Source organism: Piliocolobus tephrosceles, unplaced genomic scaffold (genome assembly GCF_002776525.5).
Source record: "Piliocolobus tephrosceles isolate RC106 unplaced genomic scaffold, ASM277652v3 unscaffolded_20, whole genome shotgun sequence".
In the NCBI taxonomy this organism is placed as follows: domain Eukaryota; kingdom Metazoa; phylum Chordata; class Mammalia; order Primates; family Cercopithecidae; genus Piliocolobus; species Piliocolobus tephrosceles.
This window is the reverse complement of record NW_022302087.1, coordinates 3,443,846-3,471,263: the sequence shown is the minus strand read 5'-3', so window position 1 is coordinate 3,471,263 and position 27,418 is coordinate 3,443,846. Positions and strand designations below refer to the sequence as shown.

Genomic DNA, 27,418 nt, shown 5'->3' with positions numbered 1-27,418 from the left:
CTAGGAGAAAACACTGGTGAATATTTGTTTGAAGTAAGACCTAGGCATGACCCAGAATCCAGAAACAAGGAAGACAGATAAATTTGCCTGTATCATATTCTCTGAATGGCTTGAGAACTACATGAATCTTTATATTATGTGTTCATCAATCCCAGTTTCTGTTTCAGTATGGTGTTAAAAGTTTAATGGTACCACTTCTCAAGTATTTGGACTAATGCAAACATAGTGAGCAAATAGGCTGCTACTTGGTGATTTTAGCAACTGTACATATGTTTGTATTGTCAGCATTCATGAACCATTTAAACTGATGGCAGTTAATTGTATTGTTTGAGTTTTTCCGTAACAGTAATTTCTATTTTAACATTACTTTGAATGAATGAATGAGAAATAACATCAGAAAAAAAGTTGTGAGAAAACATACAGGAAACTAACATGCAGTTACTTCTGCACCATGGTGCGGGACATGATGGAGAGGGCAAACCTCATTTTATGCAATTTTCACCTGTTTAATAGAAATATGTATTGCTTTTATCAAGGATAAGAACTTTTTTTACATCATTGAAAAGTAATTCAGAGTTTTAGGCTTCTAAATGATTTTTGTCACGTTGATAGCTTGGCCATTTCTTAGCCAGCTGCCCAAATTCAAAACTTTGGATTCTTACAAATTACTCATTTTTTTTAGTAATGTTATAAGCACAGATTTAACATGGTATAGAATGCAAAATTCATGTAAATTGTTATAGTAAAATAGCCATCAGAGAATGCCTGGGGGGCAAGTCGCTGTGAAGTCTTCAACTCTCTTGGGAGGCATCCTTCATATTCTTCTGATGGGAAATTGAGAAATGCTTCCCTGAGTAAATACACACAGGTGAAGGTAACTGGTAATATCCTTAAGCTTACTGGGGTTTTAGGTTCTGAAGCTGTGTAGCGGAGGGAAGTAGATTTCACAAAAGGCAAATTTTATTACCTCCATTTAGCCCACTAAAATGAATGTTTCGTTATGTATTTTGGATTCCCACTGAGTCCAGTAAATGAGCTAGTAGATAGTTTAGTCATTAAAATTATAATCTAATTAATACTTAGGGAGCTAAATAAACTAATTTTAATCAAATTTACTTTGATTTATCTCAGTGTCTCTCTTTCTCTCCCTGTCTCCCTGTTTCTGTCTCTCTCTCCTCCTATTACAGGTCACAGTAATGAAAGGCAGTAATAGAAATAAGGATCATTCAGCAGAAGGAGAAGGGGTTGGAAAACGACCAAAACGAAAGTGTCTTCAGTGGCATCCATTGCTAGCAAAGAAACTTCTTGATTTTTCAGAAGAGGAAGAAGAGGAAGACGAAGAGGAGGATATTGATAAGGTAAGTCCTGTATTTACTGTAGAAGTTTCGAGTTTATTAGAGCAAATCATAATGTTCTAGAAACAATAGTGAACATGAACAATATTACAAAAGATGTGTTTCCAAAAGCCTGTATAGCTTGAATCCTGTTCAGTTACTTAGTGTACATTTTTATTCCAATTCTTGATTGCTCTTGAAGTATTTGTACTTCCTAATAGTGTAGACTGAGACACAGCCTTTTAAATACTATTTTTGTCACCTAACCAATGATTTGTGAGTAATATTCAAATACATCGAGATGGGGATGTTCCTAAAACTTGATGTGCTCATCTGACATTCTACCCTGTGGCTCTTCTGGCCTCTCTGTCTTGGCTTCTGGCCTCGCCCTGCCACCTTTGGTAGTCTTAGAACTGCTCTGTTTGTCCCTATCCCTGGCGTTCATAGCTTCTGGCTGCACTTGCCCCCAGTCTTTGTAATGACTCATTCCTCCTAGTCCTCTTCTCTGGCATCAGGCCTCAGCAGCTGGCTGTCAGTCACATAACCATGCAGGTGACTTAAGAAATCATCTCAGCCAGGCGCGGTGGCTCACACCTGTAATCCCAACAGTTTGGGAGGCCGGGGCAGGTAGATCACGAGGTCAGGAGATCGAGACCATCCTGGCTAACACCGTGAAACCTCATATCTACTAAAAATACAAAAAAACTAGGTGGGCGTGGCAGTGTGCACCTGTAGTCCCAGCTACTCGGGAGGCTGAGGCTTAGAATGGAGTGAACCCAGGAGGCGGAGCTTGCAGTGAGCCAAGATCGCACCACTGCACTCCAGCCTGGGTGACAGAACAAGACTCTGTCTCAAAAAAAAAAAAAAAAAAATCATCTCAAGTGTTTGTCGCACCCAACACATTCAAAGTCAAAGGATTTTCTTCATGGCACTTATTGCTATTTGCCATGTATTTAGCTGTATACTTCCTTATGTCTGTCTTCTCTCAGACCAGAATAGAAACTCAGTATAAAAACAGGGGCATTGGCTGTCTCGTCCTTTCCTCTTGCCTGAGAACCAAGAATGGTGCCTGGCACATAGTAGGTGTTAAATATAGATGTATGCTGAATGAAATAATAAATAAGTACATATTTTGTGTCACTACGAATTTTACAAACATGTTTTTAATATTTTTCAGGCCTTCAACATCCTTTCAGTCTCTTCTCGGCTTTCAGCAGGAATTAAAAACATTTTTCCTCTTTTTCAGATATCACCTGGATACCCTCTAAGGCCTCTCTTACTGGTGACCTTTTCTCCTTTTTCACAGAGAAAATAGAGGCCACCAGAAGTTACTCTTTTAGCTTCTTGTACACACCTCTGTAATTGTCTCACTCCTTACTAATCTTTCCTTCCACTTTTCCTGTTTCAGAGAAATAGGTTTTATTCTTCTTACTTGAGGGTATTATCAAGCTTATTCTTAGTTTCATTTTGTAAACACATTTGCATGTGTTGATCACTTGGTCATTGAAGCAATCTCCTGTTTCTGTGAGGGCACCCACTCCTGTTCCTCTTTCTTCTTTCCTTTGGCCACCCACACCTGTTTCTATTTATCTTTTCTTTTTCTTTTTTGAGATAGGGTCTCACTCTGTTGCCCAGGCTAGAGTGCAGTGGCACCATTTCAGCTCACTGCAGCCTCCACCCTCGTCCCGGGCTCAAGCAGTCTTCCCACCTCAGCTCCCTGAATAGTTGGGACCACAGCTAATTTTGTTTATATTTTGTGAAGACAGGATCTCTCTATGTTGCCCAGGCTGGTTTGGAACTCATGGCTTCAAGCAATCCTCCCTTCTCAACCTTTCAAAGTGCTGGGATTATAGCATGACCCACCATGTCTGGCCTCTCTTTCTATTTCTACCTTCCCCACTGTTCCTTCCCAGTTTCTTTCAGTTAATGTCCCTGCATTTTTTTCCCCTCAAATGATGATGTTCTCTAGGCCTCCAATCTTAATTTCTATCTCCATCTTGGACTTTTCTTCTGAACTCTGGACTCATATTTCTATTTACTTGGCATATCCATTTAGATATCAACTAGGAATCTCAGTTGGAATGAATTCAAAACTAAGCTTTTGCTTTTCTTCTCCCAACCTTCTCCTGCATCTTCCCTTTCTCAGTAAAGCGCAACTGCAACATTCCAGTTTGTCAGACCTGAGACCTTGTAGTTCATACTTTACTGCTTTATTTTGCTCAAACTTCACATCCATCCATTAGCAAATCCTCTCAAACTCTACCTTTAAAATACGTTCACAGTTTTGTTGCCCTTTTAACAGTTCCTTCATGTACCACCTTGATCCAAGCCACCACCATTTCTAGCAGAGATTATTGTATCTACCTCTCTCTGTCCTGGCCTCTGCTCATGCCCTTCTGCAGTCCATTCTCAACAAAGTAGCCAGAGGAGTCCCTTCAAAATGTAAGGCCAGTTGTGCTGCTCCTGTTTCTATGAGGTCACAGCCTCCGTGCTTACTGCTGTCTGTGCTCACTGTGTGCTCACAGCACCTAGTGGAGTGGCTGGCTCATAGCAGGAACCCAGTAAATATTTATTGGGGGAAAGATTAAAGTCATTGAGTCCTCTTCTCTTTTCACTCACACTCAGTGATCTAGTCCATACTTTTAGTCTTAGCACCTTCTGTTTATTGGTATCTTATTGTTATCCTGCAGACGTAGGTATCCACACAGCATTCCCCATAGCCACTTCAAATGCAGCCTGCCTGGCACTGATCTCTGCTCTCCACCAGGCCTGATTTCTCTCATTTGAGAACAAGTATTTTTTTGTTGTATATGAAGAAACTTTGCCACCCAAGCTAGAATCACTCTTCCTTTTTCTGCCTTCAGATCCAATTAGTTACCAGCCACTCTTGGTTCTGCCTCTTTTAAATATTGTCCCTGTTCTCACTTCTCTCTTCCCATTACTGCTGTCTAGATTTCGGCCCTATCCCTTTTTTGCCTGGACAGCTGGAATAAATTTTTAACTGGATTCTCTAGTTTGGGTTGCTTCTAGTTTTATTCTTAAAATTCATGCTGTTGTTAGAAGTTATCTCCTTAAAATATAATCTAATGTTGCCCCTCCACTGCTTAAAATCACTCATGGCTCTCCATTACATCGATCCAGCTGTGGGGACTGGTGTTGATTTTTCTTAGAAAATATTAATGAGCTCCTGGGGAAAGAAAAGTTAAGTTCTAAACTCTAAGAGAGTTTTTATTTCTATTTTGTTATTCATATATTTATATATTTACTTTTTGATTAATAATTACATTAAATAGCAATTAAAACATTTTTCGATATTCATAGTTGGCAGAATAAAAAGTTGACAAACTGTGTCAAATCACATGTTTTTATTGGTCCATATAGTTCCAAACTACTGGTTTATGGGATCAAATACATGCGTGTAAATATGGCAGAGCACATTCTTCCTGAAGTGCGCAGATTATGTTCTGCATCCTTGTCTCCTGAAGCCCTGTTCTCTTTTACATACCAGTACTGTCGAACTGCAAGTTGATGTTCAGATAAACCAGCAAGCCTTAATCCCTGTTGGTTCCCCATGTCTCTCCATTCACGATCTGACACATTCTGATTTGTTTCTCCTTTTTTTAATTTTTAATTTTTTAATTAAAAAAAAATTTTTTTCTTTCTTTCTTTTTCTTTCTTTGTTTTTTTGAGACAGAGTCTGGCTCTGTCACCCAGGCTGGAGTGCAGTAGCGCGATCTTGGCTCACTGTAGCCTCCTTCTCCCAGGTTCAGGTGATTCTTTTGCCTCAGCCTCCAGAGTAGCTGGGATTACAGGTGTCCGCCACCACGCCCAGCTAACTTTTGTATTTTTAGTAGAGACTGGGTTTGACCGTGTCGCTCTAACCGGTCTTGAACTCCTGACCTCAGATGATCCGCAGCCCCCATTGGCCTCCCAAAGTGCTGAGATTAGAGCCGCCACACCTGGCCTGATTTGTTTCTCAAAATTTAGCTCGGGCAACCTTTTCCAGGGAGGCCATCTTGCACTTCTTCCCATCCACCAGTGCTTTGTTACCTTGCTGGTTTCTTGTCGCAGTCAGCATACTGCTTTTAAATTTATGTTTGTATGTTTTTCTCCCTCCCAAAACATGAGGTCCTTTGTCCATCTGTTACACGCTGAATTTTATAATTTAGTAACTGAATGAAAAGTTACTCTTTTCTGAAGGGTGGAAATATAATTGCTTCTTCATCTTATATATTAATAGTACACTTTTTAGTTTTTCTTAGCTTCCTAGTTTCAGAATGCTAAATAAAACTCCCTTGAAAAATGCAAATTATTGTTACTATTATATACATAATGAGGAAGATAAATATGTAGCCTTCAGCCCCAATAATAATTCCTAGCATATCTCCAAATTAGATGGCTACAACCTCAAGATTTTTTCTGTACTCTTTGTGTTTGAAGGTAATTAATGGTTAATTGATTGTATTTGCAATACTTAATGGCAAAAGTCTTTTTTTTTTTTTTTTTTTTTTTTTTTGAGACGGAGTCTTGCTCTGTCACCAGGCTGGAGTGTACTGGCACAATCTTGGCTCACTGCAACCTCCGCCTCCTGGGTTCAAGCAATTCTCCTGCCTCAGCTTCCCAAGTAGCTGGGACTACAGGCACGTGCCACCACTCCCAGCTAATTTTTGAATTTTTAGGAGAGACAGGGCTTCACCATGTTGGCCAGGATTGTGTCAATCTCTTGACCTCATGATCCTCCCACCTTGGCCTCCCAAAGTGCTGGGATTACAGGCGTGAACCACCTGCCTGGCCAAGACTTTTTAAAAATGCCAGTTGGATTAAGCAGATGATTAGTCCTAAAGTATCTGCTTGTAACAATTGCCCAATAAACATTGTAATAAAAGAACATGGTTGTCTTACAGTTGTGGTTCTCGAAGAGTGTTCCTCAAACCAGTAATATCAGCATCACCTAGGAACTTCTTAGAGATACAAATTCTCAGGACCCGCTCCATATCTCGGAAATTCTGGGAATGGGACTTAGCTGTGTTTTAACAAAACCGCCAGGGATTCCAGTGCATACTCAAGTTCAAGAATTAACCACTCTACTGCATAATGCAGGCCAATGGTTACAAGTTGCATATCCCTAATCCGAAAATTCGAAACACTTCTGGTCCCAACCATTTTAGATAAGGGATACTTAACCTGCAACGTGTCCTGCTTGATTTTAATTTTGAAACCAGAAATTAAGGAAATGGGCTTAGTCAACACTGTGACCTTCTGTTTATAGTTACATTGTGTCTAAGAAACATTATAGAATCATTTTAACCTTAGAAAATATTTTATAATCATAATATGTTCTGAGATTCTGTAATCAGAGATGTGCTTTAAGAAAGTTAACCTGGCAGCGATATGCAAGAAGTATTGTAAAGAAGATGAAAAACGGGAAGACTAGGCATAGGCCGAAGTGGTACTAGGGCAGTGGGAATGAGAATTACCCAGATGGAATGAACAGATTCGGAGCTTTGTAGAAGTCCTTGAAGACCTTGAACAATGATTGAATGAAGTGTAGGAAAAAAGAGTATTCAAAATTGATTTTGAATGTTTAAACCTAGAGGAGTTTATTCCTATCACCAGAGCATTTCACTAAACAAGAAAGCTTGAAATTTACAAGTTTGAAGATTGATTGTATAGTTCTTCTTTCAAATAATCATGTTAAATACTGATTTTGATTTTTTTACACTACAAGACTCTACTTGTGATGCTTGCACAAACATTGAGTAGTCTATATTACCTTTTTATTTCTTACTTTCATGATAAATATTGTCATATTATTAGCTGTAGAAAAAGGCACTTTTCAAAGCAGAGAAAGACACAGCTACTATTCATATTTTTTATGTGGATATTGTTAATCTTGATACCCATTAACCATAGAATGGGTTTATTCATTCAACAGTTAGTTAAGTATTAATATTATATCAGACATTGAGCTAGGCGCTATGGTTGTAAAGGTGAACAAGAGCTTTTGTCCTCAAAAAGCTCACTGTTTAGTGAGAGAGGAAAAAATGTAAGCAATTATAACACAATGTAATATATGCTGTAATAGAGGCATGCACAGGTTGCTATAGAAACTAAGCAGAAGGCTACATCATAAGTTAGTTACCAACCATGAACAGTGGTTGTTGATTTTTTAAAATTATATTTTTTTCAATGTGTAAGTTGTTTAAATGGAGCTAAGAAAAAATGCAATTTGCAAACCAAGACTAACTGTTAAATCAGAATTATCCAAAACATGTTAAAGATCTGGCTTTGTTTTTGGTGGTAATAGGTTCAACTTCTTGGGGCCGATGGCCTAGAGCAAGATGTTGGTGAAACTGAAGATGATGAATCACCAGAGCAGCGAGCCCGGAGACCAATGAATGCATTTCTTTTATTTTGCAAACGCCATCGCTCTCTTGTACGTCAGGAACACCCCAGGCTTGATAACCGAGGTGCTACCAAGATACTAGCTGATTGGTGGGCTGTTCTTGATCCAAAGGAAAAACAGAAATACACAGACATGGCCAAGGAGGTAGGTTACAATGACAAGGTATTCTGATAGCTAAAAGCAACTAGTCCTGAAACTCCCAGTCAACAAATGTGAAGCACCTGTTGAAGGTCTAGCACTGAGAAGGTGAATCATGAATCAAATGTTAAGTAAAAACATAAGTGCTTTCTTTGTATGACTTGTTCCTGTTCCTGTTCCTGTGTTCCAAGTCCATGTAGAAATGCTGGTGGAGGTGCCAAGAACAATATATTAACAAGAAGTTTTTTCTCATTGTCTATACCCCACTGATTGATATAAGGGATTGATTTATTGTGAAGGTTTATTATGAATAGTTTACAGTGAATGGTGATTTGTTTATTATGGTAATGTATTATGAATGGTGACTTTTTTTCTAAGTTTTTCTAGAAACTCTACTTTTATTGTCAGAGAATGCCTATGGTAAAGTTGACAATCTTGTTACTCTAGTTATATCATGGGAAAGAGTCTTGATCTAGGTCTGATGCTAAGTAGCTTTGTGCCCATATCCATAAGTCAACCTCTGCATCTCAGCTTCTTTTTTTTCTTTTCCTTTTCTAATGTTATTGGAATGAGAAAGTTGGACAAAGATTTGTATCCTTTCTAATGCTAACATTTTTTGATTTTGTAATAAAATTATCAAGAAATATGCTTTGACTTGTTTCTGTTCTGTAGGTAGTGCCATATGAATATTTAAAACCAATAAATGATTGAATGCCAGTGGAACAGGATGTACTGCGAGGTGTGCATGCCTGTAAATACTGTGTAGGCAGTAGTTAGTGGGAAGCATTTCCATGCTGGAAGGCTATTCAGAAAGGTGGGACATTAATCACTTCCAGAATGATAGCAGTTACTAAATTTCTTCAAAAATTATATCGTGGTTCTTTTACTGTATTTGGAATTAATGTGAGACCATTATACATTTAAATGTGTTGTGATGGATTTAGCTCCGAGTAAGGGATGAGCAAAGCAATATTATTGTGGCTAAACTTGACAGGAATAATTCTAATATTATTTCCTCAGCATTGCAACTTGCAAAAAGACCTTGGTTCATGAAAACCCCTGTCACCCAAACACTTGGTTAAGTTTTATCAAAAAATGAACCAGCAGGGGACAAAATACAGTTTCAAGACATTTTAGTAGACATCTCAGTATGTGAAAAAACAATTCTTCCAGTTGCTGTGCCTTTATTGAGTTAATTAGCTAAAAACATCAACATTAAACATAAAAATTTTAAAAAATACAACATAAAAATTTCTTAAGAAATGTTCATGGAAATTTGAATCTTGAGTAAATTATTAGCATAGTTGCTACTATGAATTAGAATTAATTATATTAGTATAATTATTAATTTTATTAGTATTAATATAATTATTGTAATAGTATTAATGATTATGATTGTTAATTATAATAGTATTAATAATTATAAATATAATTATTAATTATAATTATATAATTAATCATATAAGACTTCAAGAATTGACTGTTAAAGACAGGATTTTAACTATATAGGGCCTGTGGAAAATTTAAAATCAATTACAGTAACCTACATGATTTTAAATATTTCATTAGATTTCCATAGCATAACAATAATTAACAGTAAAACTTTCCCATTAAATAGCCTTACATTTTTCATAGTCATTATTATAGAGTAAAATAAATAATTATCTGAAACCTCATAGGGAAATGCATAAGCTTCCTATGATTAAACACTTGAGTTTGTTTTAGATTGCCGTTTTGGGATAACATGCAGCCTGTCCCCAGTATATTGTTTGTTTTTTCTTAAAAACGCCTAATTTACAAACTCAATAGGTGGCCACTTTTAAGAAGAGGAAGTATTATTTTCATATAGTAAATCCCTTACTAATTACTTAATTAGGTTCACAATATTTGCCATTGTGGCACTAAAATGAAATCTGTTAAGGTGGCCCAGTGCAATCTACTAAATGTGGAGACTGTAACTGGATGTTCCACGTTATAATTTGCCCTGTTTTTAGTTGCTGTTATGAAATGTTGCTTCATTTCTACTGCAAAGTGTAGAAGATTCAGCTACTTTCAAAATTATTACACAATTGGTCCCTAGTTGTAAGTGATTCTTACTTGTTTCAACTTACTTTCTAAATGATTTTGCAGTTACATTAAAGGGCATGTAATTGTGGTGGTGCTTTTTATGTTAATATTGCAGCCTTAATTGGAATGTGAGTTCAGTGAACAAATACTTAATAAGTGCCTTTAATTTAACCAGGTTTTGTGATAGTAGCTAGTGATACAACGCCGTTGATAAATGTGGTCTGTTTTTCGAGACTCCCCCAACACACAATCATTTTTAAAACTATTTTTAGATGTGTAACCTTTAAATTTTAAACCTCAAATTTTAGATGTTGTCCATTAGGGTGCAAGGCAGATTCTTTCAGCATAGTGTGTGGATGGGGGTGTGAATGCTTAGGTGGTGTTTGCCAGTATCTGTCCTGCCATATCAGTTGAGTGAGAAATGTTTTCTTTTTCTTGCTGTTTTTAAAAGAAGTATATTTTAAAAGCAAGAGTGAGTAACAACACAACTTTGAAAAGATTGTCTGTTTACCTGTTCATGAAAATTTCCTCTGACCCCTTTCCTTGCTCCTGATTATCTTATATTATTGCATCTGGTAAGACAAAGCACCTGTTCTGGGATTTGTTTTTAGTTTCTTTAATTATTTCCCAGTACTAATTTCAGTTACTGGAAAAAAATGGCTGATTGTGGGTTTTGTGTTCTCTGATGAACCTTATTAAAGCAATAATTCGTTAGTAATTTTAAAAAGACTATTCTAAGGTTACAACCTGGGTTGCTTTCTTAAATTCAGTAATGTATATGATGATGCAGTGTTGTGGATGTTCACAGGTTCTAATTTTTGAATGTGTGACTGCCAGTTAGGAGGCACAGAAACAATTATATCTTACCTTTTAACATCTTCATGTATGTACTCTTACAGGAATACAGATCTCTGCATTTTTGCCTACAATACTGCTGGAACCTTCTATTTGTCATTTAAACTAATTATCATAATGAATTGAGGATAAATTGAGAGGATCACACATCTTGAACTTCAGCTAGAACAGAGTACAAACAGGAGGGAAAGATTTGGAAAGCTTAAATAATTTGAATGACCTTTATCATACCCATTATTTTAGCATCAGAGGCATGAGGCAGAATTTGTGCATTTATTGATTGATTGGTCCTTTTTGTGCTTAGCATATAAAATAAGCACCAACCTGTAAAGGGAGTTAAGATTATTCCCATTCTCAGAGCAGGAACCTAAGGCTCTGAAGGAGTTAGTGTCTTGACCAACCTACAGTGGAGCTGGGATATTCTTTCCCATTTGACTCCTGTTTGTTCTTCTAATATGTATATCACCCTGTCCACTTTAGATGCCTGAAAGAAAAGTATATTTGGGTAATTATGGCAAGAATGGTAACAATAAAATGTCATGAGTCTTACGGGAAGAATCTGCTTGTGCTGGGGAGGGAAGTCGGTGGAAGTGGATCAGGAAAGGCTTTACAAAGTAGGCAGAATTTGGCCTGGGTTTTTGTATAAGGATTCAGAGAGAAGGAAAAGGGTAAGAGTAGGTGTGGGAAACTGAAATCAATTTCAGGAACCAGATAGTTTGTTTCACCTGGAGCCTAGGTTATGCATAGAAGAGTAACAGAAAATTGTGATATAAAGGTAAATAAGGCAAAAACCCACAAGAGACCAGACTTAAAAGTTTGGAGGTTCAGCTGTATGCCAATAAAACAGCTATGGAATTAAATGTAATAAAATGCAACTTGAAAGTGAACTATACTAGCCCTTTGAAAGTGTTGGTACCTGTTTTTGTCAATATTCTGGGAAAGGTTTTGACGGCCACAAAATTCCATGGGTTTTTTATTGATTAGTTCTTTTATGTTTCTTCAAGACAAAACGAATCTATTTTTTAGTATTTGTTTTCAGCTGGGATAATTTTTGTAAAGACCATTCATTCCCTTGTTTTGGGTTCATCAGATATGGACTCTTTTCCAAAGAAAATACTCTCTCATTTTCTCTTGTATTATACTCTGGAGAACTTTTCTTAACTGTTATACATCATGCTTAACAAATAGTATAATTTGTATTCTAGCAAGCATGCTATTGCACTTTGCCTACTATTAAAGTAGCACCTCATTTATCCAGCATTCTGAGAAACAGCTGCTATACCTAAATGATTTCCACAGAGATGAAACTTTACTCTTCTTTTAAAAACTTTTATTTTATACATTTGTCCTAGAAATTTCATTAAAATTTTGTTTACATACTTTCTCAAAGTATTCAGAACATCTTTTGACTTTTTTTGAAACCTTTAACATGTTATTTCCACAGAATTACTTTATGATCTGTGACTTGATGAGACTTTTGTGAATAACGTTTTGTCTATTAGTAATTCTCAACTATTTTATTCTTTTGAATATCCTCTCTGCTTTTTCATGGTGGTTTTGTTTTGTTTGGGTTTTTTGCAGGAGTTGGGGAGTCCACCCTCAGCTAGCACTTGCCATTTCTCTCCTTCGTCAGCCCCCTTTCGCTGCTTCTAATCAAATGGCTTATACTTTTTGAGCATGGTTTAATTAGGGGCCCCACCACATTTGTGGGATATAGATAGTAAACCTAAAGATGTCAGCTTTATGTTTCACAACATTGCTTGCTTCTGAGACCTTTTCCATTCCTGTGTTCTAGATATTAGAACTTTCTTACTGTGTTTAAAGAAATATTCAGATGTTTGCTTTTGGTATGTTAATAATAACTTTGTGAACATTGCTATATCATGTACAGGTTCTTTTATAAACATTTAAATGTTTATAAACTCATTTTATTAAGTTACATTATTAAATTCTAACTCATTTAACCTCCCTTCTCATACTGTTTTGAATTGCCACATCTGTAAAATGGCAATTAAGATGCCTGCCCTCACAGAGTTGGTGTAAAATAGAAATAAGGAAATATATGTACAAGCATTACATAAAGTTTAAACTCTATACAAATGTTTGTTTTAGGGTTATTTCTGATAAGTGGCTTTATGTTGGTTTCTGTTTCATATTTCTCTATCTACATGATTATTATTTTTATTATGAACTGTTAATACATTGAAGGGCTACTGAAATGCAAAATTAGTCTTTGAAACACAAAAACGAACAAAACTAAAAATATCATTTGCCCAATTTGGCCAATACTATCCAGTGTTATTAATAGCTTCTAGCAACATAGATGTTTAATTAAGTGAACTATTTGATTTTGAAGTATTAGTCCATTTGCCAATTGTTTAGTAAACACTTGTATTTAAATATTCAAATAAATTTATAAAGACTATAAAAAACTCCATAACTAATGAAGAATAAATTGAGAATTTAAACTGTGTTTCTCAAAACTCGTTTTGATATTTGGTTTCAGATATTAATTTTTAGATTGACAGATCTTAGTAGACAGATCACGGTCTACTTTTTAAAAAGTAACAAAATTACATTTTTAAATAAATTCTGAAATTTCAATTTTTAAAATTAGTGCACACTGATTAAACTGACTCTTCTCGTAATTACTCAGATTAGGGAGTAAAATTATACTTGTAAAATAACTACTGTTGCCATAATAATTTTCACCCTTATAGCCAAATGAAGTAGGCAGTTTCCTTGCTTTCAAATTTTTATTTATGACATTTCCACAACACAACAACCAAATAATTTCCTGGTCACATATTCAAACCACTTTTTCAAGTGTATAATTTCTGTTGGAGTGACTTTGTTATGAAAGTTTTGCAGGTTTAATGTAGAATTTAAACTATTGTTGTTCAATCAAACCATAAATTTAATTCAGTGTTCTGTCATGTGAAACAGTCTAATTAATTTTCTGTCTATTAAAAACAGCTAGCAAGAATAATTCAGATCAGATAATGCATTGAGTTGTATTATCTGAACGATAATTTTTGAATTTTTATGAAGGAAAGGTCCTCAGACAAAGAAAGTACAGATTAGTACCACTTATCAGATAATTCCTTCTCTTCTTTTACCCTTGTATAATGTGATTTCTGCTTGTGGATGGGAAGAGAAGCAGCTGTCTCAGAATTTATTATGCTAGAGATTCACTTAGCCCTCTATCACATATATGATTATACAGTAAAACGTGTTATAGCTCTTTCTCAGAAATCCAATAATTTCTAGTTTAATCTCTTTCATAATTTTGGTAGATGATACTTCATATGTTTGCACTGGAGTCATCTGTCTTTATTTCTCGGGATCCCTCATGACTGAATCTCACTAGGGCTGCGACTTCTCTTTCACCCTCTTGAAAAGATCTGTTACCGTAGTAATAACTAGAAATACTAGTGGACTTTTAGATAGCACCTCCTCCCAACTAAAAACAGGCAAATGGAGAACAGTTGGTAAGTCTGTCTTTTATTAAAATTAAAGTGCTTTTGTTTATCAAATTTGCATTTTTTTGTAAATGGTCTAGAAAAGTAGTGTTGAGACTCCGTTTTTAAAAGATTGACAGAATATTGTCTTTTGTCACATAAGAATGCCATTAGCAAATATTAAGTAGACAAAATACTGTGACAAAGGGTATTTGATGCCAATACTGAATAACAGTAAAATCAGTAGCAGGATTTCTAATTTATTATTCTTGCTACTGAAACGTGGTAGTGGATGGGGCCTGAGAGAAGGGATCCAGCATTTACCAGGCACCACAGGTAAGTCAGAAACTATGTGTCTACTGCAAAGTAGGGTTCCCTTAGCTTATCTAATTGGTTAGAAATTTGCAGACAGAAATTGGAAGCCATGAGATGAATTGTTATTTAATGGGAGAATTTTGAAAATCAGTATTTTTAACAAAAATTTTGTTATCTGACAGTCTTCTGTTGAAATCTTAGGACCGATAGCTTGTTTGATGTTTTCGGAGGATAAGTGAGCTTCCCGTCCCACCATCAGTATGAACAGTCTGGCCTTGGGTATCTGGGGCCTGTCTCTTAGGCCTTTTCAGTCCTGTAATGAGGGATTTTGCCCACATGATTGACCTGCACGCTAATAATTTCACTCAGCTATTCACTTCAGAGGAGTATACAGAGTCTTCACCCATTTCTCCCTTACCCAGCCTTCTCTGTAATTCCTTTCCTAATAGTCTCATCACAACAAATGATTAAGCCTTTCTACTGTTGTCTCTTTTAGCTAAATCAGAGCAAGTGATTGATGAAGTGCCAGGTTCCAAGAACAGATAGACATCCTCATACCCTGAGGCTCTTCCTGCCTCCACCCTCGCTTGATGCTCGTATACTGCTTGTGTTAACTTGTGTTTTTACATGAATTGATGGCATCTGTATCTAAACTTTAAACTCCTTAAGGACAAAGACTGTGTGTTATTCTGTTCTCTATCTCTCACATTCTTAACTCTTCCACTCAATTTATACTTGATTGAACTCATGAACGTGGTTTTGAACATCTACATTGACTTTAAGAATCTGCAAGATTAATATTGTGATACAGTTACAGAGTGTAGACCCTTAGAGTAAATTCTGTTATTGTTTTCCATAAAACCCCACGTATTCCCAGCCTTTCTCTTGCCCTCTGTTATTCCAACTCATATAGGTAGTTAGCCCTCTTGCAGATCCATTTTGAAACCATTTTTCCTGCCTGAGCCAGAGGAAGCGATGGTCCAGCCTTATGGACCATGTGTGAAAAGAAATTATATATTTTTTTGTAAACTGTGGACTGTAAGCAATATGAAGACAGGGACTCCATCAAATTCATACTCTTTTCTCTCCCCAGTGTCTAGCAAGTGTCTGTCATCTAGTCAGTGCTCACAGAATATTTGAGATGTGGATAGGTGAGTGGAATACATGCAAGAGAAATTGGGATGTGGTGATTATAACTGCTCTATGTGATTTTCAGCACCAGCTCCCCATTGTAATTTAGTTTAAGCTGGACTCTGTTGGTATGATTGGTGCTTTAAAATTAGTTGATGCTGGCCATCGTTCTGGTGACCACACCTGTCTAGCATTTTTCACAATTATGACTTCCTTCTTAAAATTTTTTAACTACTCCCCCCCCAAAAATAGATAATTTTATTTATCATGACAGATATGTTAATCAATTTGTTTGAAAGTCTTTTGACACTTTATAAAGTGGTGACCTTTGTTCAAGTGACTGTTCATCTGACACACCCGGCCTGTGTGCTTTTACTGGGACACAATAATGATGCATGCGTCTGCTACTTCCATTTTCACCTCACCCTGCCATTTGTCACTTTCCACTTCCAGACAGCAGGCAGAGCTATTTGTCTGCCTCAGCTTAATATGTAAATCCCTCATGCACATGAATGCACTGTAATAGTGTGTCTCTTGTATCACATTTGATAACTCCTAACACGTTCTGCTTTTTGATGGTAAATTCTAGTTTGGCCTTGTGTCCAATTTTAATTATTTTTGTAAGAAAAATGGGACTGTATTCTACAGTTTTTTATGCTTACTTTCCTTCTACATGTATCCATGTATCAATAGGCATATGTATCTTACAGGTAAAAAAAAAATGGATTATTCAGAAACTTTGAGTTAAGATAACATGAAATAATTCTACACCATTGTCAGTTAACATTGCATAATTATCTACATCACAGTTTTCGTTTATGTGATTTAAAGGGAAATGATAGAAAAAAAAGTATATCTTTGGTATAAGGAAAGTACATACCAAGGATAAAGGACCTTTTTCAAACTATTGGGTAAAATTAAAAGCTGTTTGGAGGTTATAATGAGTTAATGTCACACATTAAGTTACCATTTTAAAAGGCAAGCTTATGGGATTGAATGAATTGTATTAATTTAATAAAATATCTAGCAATAATAAAAATTGAAGAATATGTGGAAAATACATTCTTAACAGATAACTTTTGGCAATATGTAACGAATAGCAATAAATGTATTTTGCTTCATGTTATTGTCATGCAAGAGATAAAAGGTAGCAGAATTGAGAGAAATGGTAACAGGAGCAAGCCACAGAAAAATGAAGGAGAAGGATGTTGTCAGTGAAGGTTGAAATCTCCAAGTAAGACCAAGTTTGTGATGGATTATTGCAACATCACATATCAGCGCTCTTAGAGCTTGTTTATATATTCAGTTATGTATGCTCATTACAGACCCCGGCATAGTGGCAAGTGTGGTTACACTTTGTAAGTGGAGGAATTGAGGCTGAGAAAGGTTTAATAACTTGCTTAATGTCCACAGCTAGCTAAAGAAATGGTTGATGCACTATGCACCACTGCTTCCAACAACCCTCGGCACTGGTGGCGTTGGTCTCAGTTTATGGAATCTAAGGTTGAGGCCCAGAGAAGCTACCTTCTCTTCCTTGGTTACTGTAGCCCTAAGTGGAAGTTTGAGGGTTTGAACCTGCTTCTGTCTCCAGAGCCCTAGGCTCATTCCATTATAAACAACTCCCTCTCCCCACCAAGGTCAGAAAGCTTTTTGGATACTACTTTTTAAAGTTGAGGATTAAAGAACACAAAGTATACAGCTTCTGAATGCTTATTCCCATAAATTGATTAGATAACTCAATGTCTTATCTCTAGAACCCTATGCTGAGATTGTCATTCTTCTACAAGGAGAGCCACAGAAGTCACCGAAATTGTTTTTCTCACTTGGTATCTAAATAGGGGAATGGGGTGACAGCCCTTAGAACTTTTTCAGTCTATTTGTTAATTAAAATCTACTGTCTGTCCTTTTCTTTGTAGTATAAAGATGCATTTATGAAAGCAAATCCTGGCTACAAATGGTGTCCTACCACAAACAAGCCTGTGAAATCCCCAACACCCACTGTCAATCCACGAAAGAAACTTTGGGCCTTCCCATCTGACTCTTCAAGAGACTTGCCAAGCCCCAAGAAAGCAAAGACTGAAGAAATGCCTCAGCTTAACTTTGGAATGGCTGGTGAGTTGAGACACTATTTCCACCTGTTCTTTAAGGACAGGGCAATACATTTTGGCAGCATTTTAAATAATACAGGGGGCAGGGGGACAAAATGTATGACCAATATTAAGCAGTGGCAAAGATATAGCATATTTTCAAGCATTGGATCATGATATATATAGAATACATGTAATTTAAAAAAGGATATATAGCCTCAGTGGTAGTGTCATTATAAATATATGTGAATTCCTGACATTGACAGTATGGAAAAGTAGACAGCAACATGGAGATTGTTAGGAGCCTTGGAAATTTTATGTTCACAGAACGGCTTACACACACATACACACTAGTAAGCCATCCCAGTATGCACCTTAGTTACCATGCCACTTAAAAAGCCACAGTCATGTAGATCATCTGGGTATTGGAAACATTGAGGGCACGAATATGAACAAGTACATCACAAATCTGGGACGGACCTGACAGCTATGTCTTAGAATTCCCATCCTATCTGCCTCTTCTCATGTCCATTCATGTATGGGTCAGACAAATTTAAAATTCCAGACGGTGCCATTTGTTGTGGGACCTTTAGTGCTCTTTGGGTGGTAAGGTATGCTAAATCATTTATTACTATGAAATAAAGTTCTTATATTCACATGCAAGTGGCTCTGTCTTCCCTAGCTATTGCAATACAGTAATCAAAAGAGGAGTTTGCCAGATGAAATTAGCAGATTGAGCAGGGGAAAGGCAGTGACGCTGCAATTGAGCTATAGGGTTCCTATTTTGGTATTAGAAGCAAATTTTCTTCCAAATCAGAGTATTGAGCTATTTGCATATGGAAAGGTTGTGGAAAGAGGTTGAGTGATATTGTGATAACACATTTTTTTAATAACCAATAAATTTAACAAGAATTTATAGGTCAATGTGTGATTCATAGTATGTAAAGTATGTGGCAGTATTCTATATAATCTACAAAAAATATTATTTTAATCAGTCATGTGTGGTGGCATGTGCCTATAGTCCTGGCTACTTGGGAGGCTGAGATGGGAGGATCACTTGAGTCCAGGAGTTCGAGGCTGCAGTGAGCTGTGACCTTACAACTGCACTCCATCCTGGGTGACAGAGCAAGACCCTGCCTCTAAAAAATGAAGTCTAACATAATGGCAGCATTCTAGCGGGGTGGTGGGGAAGGATTCAGGTGATTGCTATGTGGGTGTTTGTAGTGTCATTCTAAATAAGCTCCCAAAATGATGCTTCTACATGTCCCAGAAGAATCAGACATAGATATCTGTCCTTGCTTTAGCTGTCACTTTGTACAATTTTATCTTCAAACCACTTGTTATTAGATAGTCTTGGTGAGCTTTCTGGACTTCCCAGGTTGTATTAGTTGGAGTACTTTCTAAAATATTGTATTATCAGAACCCAGAAAGAGTATATAGATGACTGGCTTCCAGCTGAATTTCTTTGGTCATCATGTAACATCCATTGCTTTTTTTCCCGGTTCTCAATCTAGATCAGGGTATGTAGTTTGTTGTTGTTGTTGGCTTTTTTTTGCATACATCTCTTCACAAACCATAAAACAATTGTGGGTGAACTACAGAAAGCTATGAAAGATACCTTTTTTGTAGCACCGTTTCTGACACTTTATTTATTAATCTGCCTTTTACCTGCAAATTGAAAGTCGAACCCAGACTTCAAACAGGATCTTTACAGATCAGTATTTAAGATACGTGTTCTCAAAAGAAAGTACAGGAAAGAAGAATAACACCTTCCTTGCATTTATCTCATTATATAATGGCTTGGGTTATATGTTGCAAATCCATGTTCAGAACTCTTGATAGGTTTGCATATAGTGGATAACATTGATCTGATATTTCCAGGTATGTTCATTTTCAACAAGATGAAAGTGAACTAATTTGTCTTTAATTAAAACCTGGTGCTTAGGCATCTGAATCTAAGAGACAATAGGGGGCTTCTAAATGCCAGATTGTTTTCCTCAAAATGGAATCTCTTGTTTTGTTTGCCCGGTAGTCCTTGTCACATGACATTTTGCAATTCTGAGTAACCCCATATTACCAAATGTATGATTTCCAAGAGGGGAAAGCTGTGTATATTGTAATTTAGTGCAAGCCCTTTCATTGAACTGCACTAAAGAAAGCATCCTATGTATGTGAATATGTTTTTGATAGTTCTAAATAACATTATATAAGTATGAATTAATATAAAGGATGTTGGTAATTTCTTGGCCTATGTTTTAGTATCTATATAGCAAACTTATTGCAAAGTCACATTGGTATATAAATTATCACATAATCATGTTCCTATTTTACTTTGTAATTTGAACTAACACATTTTTATCTTTAGAAAGCTATCATCCAATCCTCCTGATCTCTAGGATGACAGCTGCAAAAGTATTTCTCTTCTAAAGAACCAAACTAAACTTTTATTTTCTAGCAAATTCACTTCCCCCTCTTAATTTTTAAGTAGATTTAAGTATCTATTTCTGCAGCCACAGTAGTTCTTAAACTTAACATTTAGTTAAAGTTGGAGTCTTAAAACAATACCAAAGAGCCTTGTTTCATCAAATCGGCTACTGTTTGTCTGCGTATTCTCTGTCTGTGTCTTCCTATGTGGCTGCCTTCCAATGTTGAGCTATTTTTTGACCCCCTGATCTTTTGGTAACATAGTTTTTCCTCTAATGACCTCTTCCTCCAACCCCTATCCATTTTTTTTACTACCTCAGAACTTTTTTTGCAATTTTTTTAAAAACTATTTATAACATGTAGTCACAGTTGTTTTATGAGTTCCTAAGACAGGTTGTATACAAAGATGTACTTAAGGACCTATCTTTAACCCAATAAAGAAAAGAAACAACTAAATTTCTTTGTGCAACATTATGACTGATCCTCATTTTCAATTGTAGATTACTAAAATTAAATATACATTGATTGAGGACCTTATATGCACTAGGAGATACGCCGAGTTAGGCATTTTTATGTGTGTTCTTTCATTACACTTCTGAATTTTAATTCAGGACAGACTTATAGGACACAGGTGCCTTTTCTTTGATAACTTCTTTGTTTTTATTTATTTTCTATTTGTTCATTTAATTTTTTTAGAGACAGGGTCCCACTCTGTCACCCAGGCCTGGAGTGCAGTGGTGCAATCTTAGCTCACTGTAGCCTCAAACTCCTGACATTAAGAGATCCTCCTGCCTTGGCCTCCCAAAGTGCTGGGATTACGGGCATGAGCCATTATTCCCAAGTCTGCTTTCTTTGTTTAAATACAGCCTGGGTTATAGATCTACCACTTTGCTGTTTTTATTTTCTCTGTTTATATTTATTCTTGAAATAGTGAAAACAAAGACCTTTGATAACATAAAAAGCATTAATTTCATACCTTGAAGGTACTTTGGGCATGTGTTTGACTACCCCTAAGATTTAAAATGTCAAAAACACATCAACACTTTGGGAGGCCAAGGCAGGAGGATCTCTTAATGTCAGGAGTTTGAGGCTACAATGAGCTAAGATCGCACCACTGTACTCCAGGCCTGGGTGACAGAGTGGGACCCTGTCTCTAAAAAATTAAATGAACAATGTAAATGTAAATTTATTTTTAAAACTTTAAAGAAAGGTTATTTGAATAAAACCTACCAGATTTTACAGGCGTGATTGGAAAACTTCTCTCTGTTCTCTAGTTACCTGATAGCCTATTATTTTAAAATTAGTCCTGATTTCACATGACAGAATTAATAATTTAAGAATAACACTCTTTTTTAAAAAAATCTTAACTCCCCAAGCAGTAAGGAAAGAAACATTACATTAGGAGATAAATTAATGTTACAGACAGCAGTGGTATTAAAGAAAGTGCTGTTGGAATGGTGAGACAAGAGTGGTATTCAAGAGGCTTACAAAGTATGAGCACTAAGCACATATATGCCAGCTTATTGTTGCATAAAGGGTTTTTTAAAGTTTTTTTAGAAAAAGTTATATGTGGTTCTGCTGGATTTCTCGTTGCTAGTCTTTATGGGTATTCTTTTTGACTCTGTGGATTGTACATACTTTATGCTTATAAGTTGATGATTTGTTTTTGACTTATTTAGATCCTACTCAAATGGGAGGCCTGAGTATGCTGCTGTTAGCTGGAGAACATGCTCTTGGCACACCAGAGGTAAGCCAGCCCTTTTCCATCTCCACCCTGCTCATGTTGCGGGTTGGGAACACAGTTACATTCTGTTTACGTTGTTCATTCTGCATTTTCACTGTTTATAGCTCATGAACAAACTTTATAATCTTTCTCTTTAAGATCTTTCTGTGTATTTTGTGTGTTGAGTGTAAAATAAGTGGTGTAAATAAGGCGATGAGGATATAAACACAAGTCAGGTGTTGAGGTTTTCTGAACCTACATGTAAAGCTGTAGTAATGCAATATATAAATCACTGGTGTTTGCCATGACTGTGTCATGGTTATATCAGTTGGGTGCTGTAATTCATTTATTTGAAACATTCTCTGCTTTGGTGATGCTCACATGCTAGTGGGAAGATGATAGCTAAAAATACGCAACTGTCAGTGTCTCTGGTACCTGAATAATTCCAAACAGCTGTTTTGAAAATTAGGAAACATGGCATTTCAGGATTGTTTTATTCTTCTTTCTCTTCCCCACTTGAGACAGGGTCTCAGTCTGTTGCCCAGGCTGGAGTGCAGTGGCATGATCACGACCTCCCAGGCTCAGGTGATTCTCTCACCTCAGCCTTCTGGGTGGTTTGGACTACAGGCATGTACCCCCAAGCCCAGCTAATTTTTGTATTTTGTGTAGAGACAGGGTTTTGCCATGTTGCTCAGTCTGGTCTCGAACTTTAGGGCTCAAGCATCTTAGCCTCCCACGGTTCTGGGATCACAAATATGAGCCACTGTGCTTAGCCTGTTGTAATCTTTAAAATGGAAAAAGGACCTAAGCTTTCATGACCTTGGTTTCATGATCTAGTTATTAGACTGCTTTGACTAAACATTTTTAGGTATGATTTTGATGGGCAGATAGTGGCAGTTAACCATGCACAGTCTGCATTTGTAGAATTCCCCTATTTCCCAGAGATGTTTAACAGAGGCCAACTGAATTACCCTACAGGTCATGTTATTTTACCACACTCAGGTTTTTGAGATGGAAAGTTTTCAATCCCCAACCAGAATTGTTGTTTAGGGCCAAATAACAATGACTCAATTTTATTTTGGGTCATATTTTTTACTTTCTTTTTTAGTTGTGATTGTGTCATACTTATATACTTGAAGGCTATTAAATAGTGGTTTTTGTAGAAATATAATTAGATAATAACCTATTTACATTGTAAAAGGTTTTTATTTTTTATAGTTTACATTTGGGATCCACAATTGTTGACTATATATTCAATTTAATGGAATTATTTTGATTCTGTTCACTTCAGTGCAGCAAGAAATGTACAAATGTGTACAAAAATACACTGGTAGTTATTTACTTTCTGCTAATCTTCAGCTGGAAAAGCATACCTGTCACTTTGTGCCTTTGCATACTCGTTATTCATCATGTTTGTAGTTTCTAACATAATAGCATTGTCAGGCATCGTTTCACTTTCTAACACATTGCTGCTACCTCTTAACAGATCAAACTCTCACTTAGGTGTAGAGTATCCCAAGCATGTTCCAAAGGTGAATGTTGGAGTAATAATATACACTTGACCTTTCAACACGTCTGACTCAATATGATGATTTCCAAGCATGCATTGAATTGTGAAAGCCAGCATCATCTTTCTTTTTTTTTTTTTTTTTTTGGAGACGGAGTCTCGCTCTGTCGCCCAGGCTGGAGTGCAGTGGCCGGATCTCAGCTCACTGCAAGCTCCGCTTCCCGGGTTCACGCCATTCTCCTGCCTCAGCCTCCCGAGTAGCTGGGACTACAGGAGCCTGCCACCTCGCCCGGCTAGTTTTTTGTATTTTTTTTAGTAGAGACGGGGTTTCACTGTGTTAGCCAGGATGGTCTCGATCTCCTGACCTCGTGATCCGCCCGTCTCGGCCTCCCAAAGTGCTGGGATTACAGGCTTGAGCCACCGCGCCCGGCCAGCATCATCTTTCTTAACTATTAGAATTATCTAGTGTTTCATTCCCAACATCTATTTAGTGTTCTTTTTAAACTTCAAGTACAAATGTAAATAAATCAACATCTGTAGAACTCATGGATGCTAGTCAAAGAAAAGCGTGGTTTCTTTTTCCCCTTTTTGCTTAAAGTTTGCCTTTTGGGCTCTTTTCAATGTGAAGTTCTCCTACTCCTTCTTAAGAAGGCAGAGTTTTGACACATGCAACTCAATACAGTGGTGGACCTTTTTATCTCTGAAGTGGAAATGTTTTGAGAATTCTCAAGCTAAAGAATCAAAGAAAGCTAAATGATTGAAAGAAGGGAACCATAATGGGAGAAGAGAATCTATGCTAAGGAAGAAGGTGGTAGCAGTTAGGTCTTTACGAACCACTTCAAAGAGCACAACTCTTTCTTCATATTCAGTATTTCCCATCTCAGAGATATTTAGGTCATTATTGAAAATAATCTTGAGATATTTAAACAGTGAAAGTTGTATAAAATAATGCTGTCTCTAAATATAGGTGGTTTGAGAATTTACTTCACAGCTCTCAGTAGACTGCATTAGCACCCGAATTTCTGTGTGAAGTCTTATTCCAGATATGTAGACATGATCATAGAACTTTAAGAGCTTATATACATAGACAGATGAACATGAGATAAATGTAATAAATATGTACTTATGTTTCCCTAAGAAGACTAGCAGGATAATGAGATAAGAGAAATACAGAAATTTCATATTTCTGACATTTAGAAAAATTACTGTAAAGTCTGTTGGTACTGTGAGGTAAGACCAAAGTGACATTTTACAAAAATTCTGCCACCAAAAAATGGTCTAATCATAATCGCTTTTAAAAATGCCATGACAGAACCCTTATTCTCAAATATTATTCTTAAACAGAGAAGGTTTTCTTTTGTTCATTGACCTGAGACCTAACCATATAGAAAAAGTCCTCAAAAGACTATTTTTTAAATATGAAAATTTTAACATAGGGAATAGATTTCTTTTAAAAAAAAAAGCATCTCTAGAAGGTAGAGAGGCTTACTGAACTGAAATAATAAAGTCCCAGATTAAAAGCCTATACTGCTTCCTAGATCTGCCTGAAATGCACTTAGAGTTTTAGAGAGAAATTATAATTTCTTGAGATATCACCGGGCAAATAATAACAAAGAAAATGTTGTGTATTCTCTTTCTGTCTGTCTCCTGATCAATTCTTAATCTACCATAATAGATTTTTTGCATTATTATTTCAACATTTTTTATGTGCCACTGTTACTAAGCCTAGCGTGGTTCTATAGTCTCATTGTGGTAACTGGGTCTGTGATGAAGCAAATGGATGCATTTTGATAGTTTGTTTTGTTTCTTTTACTTTCACATAGTCGGCCTTGTTTTTTTATACCCAGAGTACGTTGAAATACATCAATTATTTGGGATAAATTATTTAAAACAATGTTGGTTGTTAGAGAATTTATTGATTGAGGAAGCAAAATCGATATACTGAGAAAGAAAGACATAAAGGAGTGACTCCTGGCTCAAAATAGCAGACTAAGCATATCACTACCGAGACCCTTTAAAATAGAAGCATAGAAGTCTCATTAGTAAATAACCCCATAATAATAAAGGAAATGGAAAGGAGTGTGTCCAGTGAATATGAGATTACAGCAAATTATTTAAATCAGAAATCAAATGTAGTTGTTTAATCTGTAAAATGTAAGTGCCAGACAAAAATAGGCTGATAGGGAGCTGCAGCAGAGATGAGAGCCTCTCTATTCAATAGAATGCCCAGAAGTTTAAATGAATGTCTCCTTTTCTTTTTTTTTTTTTTTAACTTTAAAGAAACAAATAAAAATGCAGAACAAATAAAAGTAATCATGTTCACATCAAACTCAGGGAAGAACTAATGAGAAGGCAGATAATTAAGCCCTTGTGTTTCATACCAGAGAGTTATCTAAAGATGAAAATACAATAAATTGTCAGTACTTGATCTAGAATTTCTAGAAGTAATCTCCAGGACTAGAAATCTGTTATATTTGTTAGTTACTTTAATAAAAATGGAAAGCTAAATTAAATTTTAAAAAACAAGGCAGGGAGTGATATAATTCAGATTGTGGAAGGGGCAGTTATTCACCATATCATGTATACAACAGCTTGGATTAATCTCAGAAAGGATGACATCCAGTATCAGACCTAAGTGAGCAACATAAATTCATCTTGGCTAGAACAGAACGGGAGGGTGGTTGGAGAAAAGTAGAATATAAGTTAGGCAGATTAATTATAGCTGATGAAAAGCTTTGAAGGTATCAATATCTATGTAGTTGAATGACTGTTTGAAGCCAGACTTTCAAATATATGAGAAGTACCTTAGACTTTGGGTCTGTGATTTTTTGAATGCCTGTTTTGTTGGAGCCAACAGATAATGACAGTAAAGTAGTGATCAAGCCACTTTTCTCTTTGCCTTCCATCCCATGAAATGGAGCTACTAATAATACCTGCTTGCCTTCAAATCTCAAGGCTACGTGAAGATTAATTAAATAAAACCTGTAAGGCACTTTTAACTCTCCTGCAAATAATTCTTACAGGTATATAATATTATTGCCATTAGTTAAGTTATTCTAGGCATTTCATATTCAACTTGCAAGTTTAAATTATATCAGACATTTCTCCCGCAGGCTGTAATATGCTTTACCAGCATACATTCTCTCATACACACACACACACACACACACGCACACACAGAGAGAGAGAGAGAGAGAGTTCCTTGTCTGTTGAAAACTTAGCAGAAATTACAGTTACAATTTACTGTCTTTATCACCAGGTGCTCAAGAAGGAGACAGTTTTTTAGTATCTGGGAGAAATCAGTATGGGAAGTCCAAAGTCAGCAGAGTAGCTGAGTTAGTGTCAGGTTAGTGGAGAAGATGCTAATAGATGATGGCATACCTCCATAAAAGGACTATAAAGGTCATGTTCTCTGAGAATTGAACAGTGCCGAACTATGTGCCATCTTTTCTTACATTTAATTACATGACAAGTGTTTATTGAATGCCTTCTATGTATAAGGCACATCAGGGAACAAACCAGACAGCATGAAGCTGATACTGTTTTAAGGTTCAAGTTTTTAGATATAGCAAATTCTTCACATGATACTTCTAGCTTAAAAGGAAATCACATTGATTTTCATTTGTTCACCATGATCTGCCCATTTAAAAATGTTTAAAGCTTATATATCAAAATTTCTTAAAATCCAAAAATACAGGTTAAATATTGCTTATTCAAAACTCTTGGGACCAGAAGTACTTCACAGTTACAGTTTTTTGGAGGGTTTTTTGGGGGGGAATATTTGTATGATCCTCACCTTTTGGGCATCCCAAATCCAAAAAAAATGAAATCTGAAGTGCTCTAGTGAGCATTTCCTTTAGCATTATGTTGGCACTCAGAAGGTTTCAGATTTTTGTGAGCATTTCAGATTTTTGGATTGGGGATACTGAACCTGTAATAAATATATTTTGCCTTGTAAGTTTGTAATATC

The 27,418-nt window shown here is 36.2% G+C and overlaps 1 protein-coding gene across 11 annotated transcripts in view; it reads left to right on the top strand.

The window, feature by feature from the left end:
* Positions 1 to 27,418, top strand: part of LOC113225265 (HMG box transcription factor BBX) — a 271,898-nt gene that overhangs the window by 172,567 nt on the left and 71,913 nt on the right. For all 11 annotated transcript variants that reach the window (XM_026456848.2, XM_026456866.2, XM_026456862.2 and 8 more), the window contains 4 exons: positions 1,188 to 1,358; positions 7,642 to 7,884; positions 17,624 to 17,819; positions 21,898 to 21,965. In XM_026456848.2, coding sequence (XP_026312633.1) covers positions 1,197 to 1,358; positions 7,642 to 7,884; positions 17,624 to 17,819; positions 21,898 to 21,965 — 669 coding nt within the window. In that variant the 5' untranslated portion in view covers positions 1,188 to 1,196. The remainder of the gene's footprint in view (positions 1 to 1,187; positions 1,359 to 7,641; positions 7,885 to 17,623; positions 17,820 to 21,897; positions 21,966 to 27,418) is intronic.